We start from the raw sequence: 8149 nt of genomic DNA, 5'->3' as shown, positions 1-8149 counted from the left end.
GTAGAAGCACCTTTGGCAGCAGTTACAGCTGTGAGTCTTTTTGGGTAAGTCTCTACCAGCTTTGCACATCTGGATCCTGCAATTTTTGCCCATTCTTCTTGGCAAAATTGCTCAAGTTCTGTCAAGTTGGATGGGGACCGTTGGTGAACAGCAATTTTCAAGTCTTGCCACAGATTCTCAACCGGATTGAGGTCTGGGCTTTGACTGGACCATTCTAAGACATCTAGGTTCTTGTTTTTAAACCACTCCAGTGTAGCTCTGGCTGTGAGTTTAGGGTCATTGTCCTGCTGGAAGGTGAACCTCCGCCCCAGTCCCAGGTCTCTTGCAGACTGAAACAGGTTTTCCTGTAGAATTTCCCTGTATTTGGCTCCATCCATCTTGCCCTCAATCCTGACCAGTTTCCCAGAGCCTGCCGATGAAAAGCATCCCCATAACATGATGCTGCCACCACCATGCTTCACCGTGGGGATGGTGTTCTCAGGGTGATGAGCAGTGTTGGCTTTGCGCCACACATATCGCTTTGCGCTAAGGCCAAAAAGTTCAATTTTGGTCTCATCAGACCAGAGAACCTTTTTCCACATGTTTGCTGTGTCTCCCACATGCCTTTTGGCAAAATCCAAATGGGATTTGCTATGGGTTTTTTCAGCAATGGCTTTCTTCTCGCCACTCTTCCATAAAGCCCAGCTTTGTGGAGCGTCCGGGTTATAGTTGTCCCATGGACGGTTTCTCCCATCTCAGCTGTGGATCTCTCCAGCTCCTTCAGAGTTACTATTGGCCTCTTGGTTGCTTCCCTGTCTAATGCCCTCCTTACCTGGTCACTGAGTTTTGGTGGACGGCCTTCTCTAGGTAGAGTCGCGGTTGTGCCATATTCTTTCCATTTTTTAATAATGGATTTAACGGTGCTCCGGGGGATGTTCAAAGTTTGGGATATTTACAACCACTCAGACATCAAGGAAAAGCTGTGCTATGTGGCTCTGGACTTTGAGAATGAGATGGCAACAGCTGCCTCTTCCTCCTCCCTGGAGAAGAGCTACGAGCTTCCTGATGGTCAGGTCATCACTATCGGTAACGAGCGTTTCCGCTGCCCCGAGACTCTCTTCCAGCCATCCTTCATTGGTAAGATCAACCTCTTGTATACAATTCCAGTTCCTAAATATTTTGCCTTTGTAGCAGCTTTGTGCTAAGATGAATTACATTCTGTCTATCCTAACAGGTATGGAATCTGCTGGTATTCATGAGACTGCCTACAACAGCATCATGAAGTGCGACATTGACATCAGGAAGGACCTGTATGCCAACAATGTACTGTCTGGTGGCACCACCATGTACCCTGGTATTGCTGACCGTATGCAGAAAGAGATTACTGCTCTGGCTCCCAGCACAATGAAAATCAAGGTACTTTGGGATTTTTTTTAAACATAATTGTTAAAAATCACAATAATTCCAGTCTCATTCATACTGTAGAAGTGGGAAACTATTCAGAAATAGCACCACATAGTGACCAGTGGAAACTCAGCAACTGTGTCTATGTCTTACTAGTATTATCATAGTGATATTGGTTAAAATGCCCAGTACATACTATTGATAGTCAAATGACGCTGAGCCTTTTTCATTGTACCATTCTATGCTGACTGTCAGTGAAGGTTTACTTATGAATATGTTTGTCTTTCCTCTAGATCATTGCCCCACCTGAGTGTAAGTACTCTGTCTGGATCGGTGGCTCCATCCTGGCTTCCCTGTCCACCTTCCAGCAGATGTGGATCACCAAACAGGAATACGATGAAGCAGGTCCCTCCATCGTCCACCGCAAATGCTTCTAAACCTGTTTCTATTGCCTGTATCCAATACTTGCTCAGGATCCATTTGTAGCAAACACATTGTTGTCAGGCCAGCTGTGTACAAATACAATTTTGTAACATTTTCTGTTACTCTAAGTGCTGCAAAAAAATGGCATGTTAAACAACATGTGAATGTAAAATGTACATACATATTAATTTATTAAAATCCACTGTTTGTTGTTTTTGAGAACACTGACTGTTTACAAAAATCTAAATGGTGTAGAGGAATATTTTAAATGTCTAAAGATCCCTCTGTTTCTCATGACCTGGTTACAAAGTACTTCACAATCCCATTGTTGTCTAATACTGCCATCAGAAGACAACAAAAATAAATAAATACAACATTTTTGCAGACATTGTAAATTATTGTTGTTGTTTCTTTATTTAAAAATTTGTCTTCAGATTTTGGAAAAAAAATTAAGTAAGATTTAAGACTGTCTGGTATAAAACTACTGCAATAGAACTGACATACCATAAAAGAAACTTGATGCCACCTGGTAATTTCAAAAAGTGGGCAAGATTCAATATTGTGTACAGAATACAGTGCAATCATTCTCACTCCTGCATGAAATGAAATATCAACCTTATGCAACTTTATAATAATATATTCTCCAACCAACATCCTAGAAGCCTTGAAATGCCTGCTGACACAGTATGAGAGCAAATAAAACGGTGATGAATCCAAATAATGACAGTAAAAGAATACATAGAAAGACAAAGGTAAGGTAATAGTTTTACACACAAAGCTATCATTCAGCTAAATTATGAAATTACAGTAACACTATGCAAAAATGTGCATTATAAATATAATATGGGAGATACTGAAATTGAAGAAGGAATCTATGAAAAAGACCTAGGAGTTTATGTTGACTCAGAAATGTCTTCATCTAGACAATGTGGGGAAGTTATAAAAAAGGCCAACAGGATGCTTGGGTATATTGTGAGAAGTGTTGAATATAAATCAAGGGAAGTAATGTTAAAACTTTACAATGCATTAGTAAGACCTCATCTAGAATATTGTGTTCAGTTCTGGTCATCTCGTTAGAAAAGGATATTGCTGCTCTAGAAAGAGTGCAAAGAGCGACCAGAATTATCCCGGGTTTAAAAGGCATGTTGTATGCAGACAGGCTAAAAGAATGTAATCTATTCAGTCTTGAACAAAGAAGACTACGTGGTGATCTGATTCAATCATTCAAAATTCTAAAAGGTATTGACAATGTCGACCCTGGGGACTTTTTCGACCTGAAAAAAGCAACAAGGACCAGGGGTCACAAATGGAGATTAGATAAAGGGGCATTCAGAACAAGAAATAGGAGGCACTTTTTTACACAGAGAATTGTGAGGGTCTGGAACCAACTCCCCAGTAATATTGTTGAAGCTGACACCCTGGAATTCTTCAAGAAGCTGCTTGATGAGATTCTGGGATCAATAAGCTACTAACAACCAAACGAGCAAGATGGGCCGACTGGCCTCCTCTCGTTTGTAAACATTCAGCTAAATGATGAAATTACAGTAACACTATGCATGTTAGGCTACAGAAGCAAGTGGAAGTGCCAGACATTATTCTCTACAAAATGATTCACTCTTCACTTGGTATTAAGCCTGTCATCCAGTACGACACTGCAGACCCTCAATAATTGATTCTGTGCCATGATGACAGTTGTATTTAAATTGATTGGTGAAAGAGATAACATCACATAATAGCCTAAAACAATATGAAATACATTTCAACATAGTGAATGTAAAATGTACATTCTGGCTAAATGATGTCTTTGGTTAACATCAATTACAAATGGCAGTGTGCATGCCCTGACTAGGCCTTACTAAGGCATGATATCTTGACTACACAGCAGGACTATTAGTGTGTGTGTACCCTGACTAGGCGCAGGACTATTAGTGTGTGTGCCCTGTCTAAGCACAGGACTATTAATGTGTGTGTACCCTGACTAAGCGCAGGACTATTTTTGATTTTATGCTTTCCTTGATACAAAGCGGCAACCAGCAGATCAGGCCTATCTTGAACTACAAAAATACACCTTCCTTGTCGTTAGTTATATTTACACTATCATAAAGCTTGACACAGTGCTTCGGATTGCAGTTTAATCTCAAACACTTTTTTAACCTTTACTCTCCATTGACTATTTAAGATTGCAGGCATGCCTGGTGGCCTACAATTCCCCCTTCAATGCCGTTAGGATTGCCAGAGATTATTTTTTTTAAACTGATAAAGCAAATTCACTACACAAAGATGCTCAATACCTGGATATTGTATAAATCCAGTTTGCCAACATGTTATTTAAAAAAAATAGATATATTTTTACATAAGCACAACAGCGAATAATGGCATGACTTGTGGTTTAAATAGGGAGATTGACAGATATTATCATTATCATTAAACTTTTTATTAATATAATTTATTATGAAGTTCTGGGGGTATTGGTGATATTTGTCGGCCTGTACAGCTGTACTTCACACTTATAGCTGAATAACTGCTTATCCAATTCAGGGTTAGAAAGTCGCAACCTGATGAGGACTAGCTGATGTGTGTGTCTCAGTAGTCCTCTGGGCGAGTACTTAAAACAAACGGACACATATACACTCACGTTTACAGTTTTGCGTTAAAAAATGCAGCAAAAGTCAATTTTCTAACAGAGTGTAGTAGTTGTGAATAAGTATTCATAATGTTTACAAAACAGTCAATCGGAAATGAAACCTCCTTTCATCTCCCCTGCAATGCCAACTCCACTTAATATGATTATGACGTTTACGTTTGTGTTCGCCCTCTGCGCAGGATGCAAAGTTTATTGGGCGTTTGATATTACTGAAACACGTTGCATCTTTGAAGTAAGTGTAAAGTCATTTTACAAAAATGTGGAGATTTATATTGGGTTGCAACCCCCACTACAAAGAGAAAGAAAAACAAAAGACTGAAGATGTGATTAGCAAAGGGGGCCGGTTGTACTGACATGATCAAAAAATAGGCCACTTTTTACTAACATTTCAAGACTAATAAATAAACGACCATAATGAAAATGTTCATAATATGGGCATGATTTTCAAAAAATTGTGTTATTTGTATTGAACTCATGGTATAGTAACAAGACCTTTAGTAGCAAGTGATTTTCAAATGATGTGTTAATTAAATTAATCCGTTAATGATTTGAAATTGAATCAATGAGGTCGAGGTGGAGCGAAGTAACCAGTGGTGTACCACAGGAATCAGTATTAGGTCCTGATTTAGATTCTGGTATAGTAAGCAAACTTGTTAAATTTGCAGATGACACAAAAATAGGAGGAGTGGCAAACACTGTTGCAGCAGCAAAGGTAATTCAAAATGATCTAGACAGCATTCAGAACTGGGCAGACACATGGCAAATGACATTTAATAGAGAAAAGTGTAAGGTACTGCATGCAGGCGATAAAAATGTGCATTATAAATATAATATGGGAGATACTGAAATTGAAGAAGGAATCTATGAAAAAGACCTAGGAGTTTATGTTGACTCAGAAATGTCTTCATCTAGACAATGTGGGGAAGTTATAAAAAAGGCCAACAGGATGCTTGGATATATTGTGAGAAGTGTTGAATATAAATCAAGGGAAGTAATGTTAAAACTTTACAATGCATTAGTAAGACCTCATCTAGAATATTGTGTTCAGTTCTGGTCATCTCGTTACGAAAAGGATATTGCTGCTCTAGAAAGAGTGCAAAGAGCGACCAGAATTATCCCGGGTTTAAAAGGCATGTTGTATGCAGACAGGCTAAAAGAATGTAATCTATTCAGTCTTGAGACTACGTGGTGATCTGATTCAATCATTCAAAATTCTAAAAGGTATTGACAATGTCGACCCTGGGGACTTTTTCGACCTGAAAAAAGCAACAAGGACCAGGGGTCACAAATGGAGATTAGATAAAGGGGCATTCAGAACAAGAAATAGGAGGCACTTTTTTACACAGAGAATTGTGAGGGTCTGGAACCAACTCCCCAGTAATATTGTTGAAGCTGACACCCTGGAATTCTTCAAGAAGCTGCTTGATGAGATTCTGGGATCAATAAGCTACTAACAACCAAACGAGCAAGATGGGCCGACTGGCCTCCTCTCGTTTGTAAACATTCTTATGCTCTTATAAGAACCCATACATGCTCCATCAAAAAATGTCTTTGACTGTGACCTTTGATCTCTACATAAGGTCAAATGAAAAATTAGCTTATAAGTTCTTAGAAAGTGCAGATAGGTCATGGTTACTATGGAACACAGATAGGCACAAGAATGCCTTGGAAGCAGTCAAGTTGCTTGCAACTTCTAGATAGGCTTCAAAGCCAGAATGGCTAGTAAGCAATTGTTTCTGTTAGGATTTTTTTTTTTCTTCTGCTCTTTTTTTTTTTTTTAAATGGCTCTAAAATCAACACCATTGCACGGAAACTCACGAAACTTCATAGGGTGGTAGGCACCTAAGGAAAGTTGTGTCAGAGCGAAAATGAAGGTCATAGGTCACATGGTGTGGTGGCCATATTGGATTTTTCGAGAATTTTGGACAATTTAAAAAAAATCTTCTCCGAACCGGTTTACAGCAGAGATCTGAAATTTGGTGCACATATTCCCCTCCTGGCCTAGATTTACGGTTGTTCAAGAGACGTCGATCGGTCACATTGTTTAGTGGCCATATTAGATTTGTCAAAAATATTCAAATGACTTCTACTCTGAAACGATAATGCCAATTGAATCAAACCTTTGCATAGATGGCCTTGGCAAGGTTGTCTATCAATTTTGTGCAAAACAAGTCACTACATAAAAAAACATGTCCGCCATGAGCCAATCAAATTTTAGCTATGGTCAATTTGCACATATTTGAACATATTGCAGTATTCATTTAAGGTACAATGTCATAGACTCGTGAATCTTCATAGTGGTGGTAGAGGCCTTTGGGAAATTGTGTCAGAGCGAAAACCAAGTCAAAGGTCACATGGTTTGGCAGCTATATTGGATTTTCTGCGAATATTGGCCAATTTAACAAAATCGTCTCCAAAACCTCTTATGGTACAGATGTGAAACTTTGGGCACATACTACCCTTACGGCTAATATTTAGATTTGTTCAACACAAGTCGATTGGTCACATGGTTGGCAGCCATATTGGATTTGTCAAAAATATTCAAACGTGGGGCTCCCGAGTGGTGCATCCAGTAAAGGTGCTCCACGTGGAGTGCAGGATGTGCCCTATAGTCTGGATGTCGCGAGTTCGAGTCCTGGCTATTCCTTTGCCGACCGAGGATGGGAGCTCCCAGGGGGCGGCGCTCAATTGGTGGGCTTGCCTGTAAGCTGCCCGAGAGCTGCGTTGTCCTCCGAAGCTGTAGCTTTTGGGTGGCTGCATGGTGAGTCAGCAGTGTGAAAAAAAGCGGTCGGCTGACGGCACACGCTTCGGAGGACAGCGTGTGTTCGTCTTCACCCTCCCGAGTCAGCGCAGGGGTGGTAGTGGTGAGCTGAGCATAATAAAATAATTGGCCATTCAAAATTGGGAGAAAATAATAAAAAATAATTGGCAAAGACTAAATTTATAAAAATATATGTATATATGTAAGCGTCTTTTTCTCTGAAACCATTATGCCGATTTAAGCAAAACTTTGCATACATAGTCTTGGCGAGGTTGTCTATCAAGTTTGTGCAAATCAACTTGCTAAATAAAAAACATGGCCTCCCTGAGCCAATCAAATTTCAGCTATGGTCAAATTGCACATATTTGCACATATTACCTTGCTAAAGCTCAAATGCAAAACTAGCTTATAACTCCTTACAAAGTGCAGATAGTGTAATGGTTACTTTGGAACACATATAAGAACCCATATATGCTCTATCAAAAAACGATTGGCTGTGACCTTTGACCTCTCCTTAAGGTCAAATGCAAAAGTGGCTTATAACTGCTTAGAGGGTGCAGGTAGGGTCATGGTTACTATGGAACTTGCTTGCAAATTCTAGTTATTATTATTATTATTATTATTAGTTGCTCAAAAACTCTAAATTGGTAGGTTGGTAGATGCCAATGGGATGGTGTACCAGAAACAAAAACAAATGTCAGAGGTCACATTGTTTGGCAGCCATATTGGATTTTGCAGAGATTGTTAAAACATCTACATATTGAAAACGACTTATTGCACAGTTTTGAAACTTGATTTACATGTTTAGGGATAGTCCAACATTAACTGTTGTTCATAAGAAGCTGATTGGTTTTGTGGTATGGTGACCATGTTGGATAACATCATAAAAATAAAATACAAACTTTTTCGACCTGAAAAAAGAAACAAGGACCAGGGGT

At 39.4% G+C, this 8149-nt stretch overlaps 1 protein-coding gene across 1 annotated transcript; it reads left to right on the top strand.

Moving 5' to 3' along the window:
- The first annotated feature begins 949 nt into the window (after positions 1-949).
- On the top strand, positions 950-2201 carry LOC117411234 (actin, alpha skeletal muscle). The gene is made up of 3 exons (XM_059025369.1): positions 950-1116; positions 1214-1395; positions 1677-2201. Exons 1-3 carry the CDS (start codon positions 993-995, stop codon positions 1818-1820), a joined length of 450 nt encoding a protein of 149 aa, XP_058881352.1. The 5' UTR covers positions 950-992; the 3' UTR covers positions 1821-2201.
- Positions 2202-8149: the final 5948 nt, after the last annotated feature.

The sequence above is a fragment of the Acipenser ruthenus genome, chromosome 6 (genome assembly GCF_902713425.1).
Source record: "Acipenser ruthenus chromosome 6, fAciRut3.2 maternal haplotype, whole genome shotgun sequence".
NCBI lineage: Eukaryota > Metazoa > Chordata > Actinopteri > Acipenseriformes > Acipenseridae > Acipenser > Acipenser ruthenus.
The sequence above is the reverse complement of the archived record's forward strand: the minus strand, read 5'-3'. Positions and strand labels throughout refer to the sequence as shown.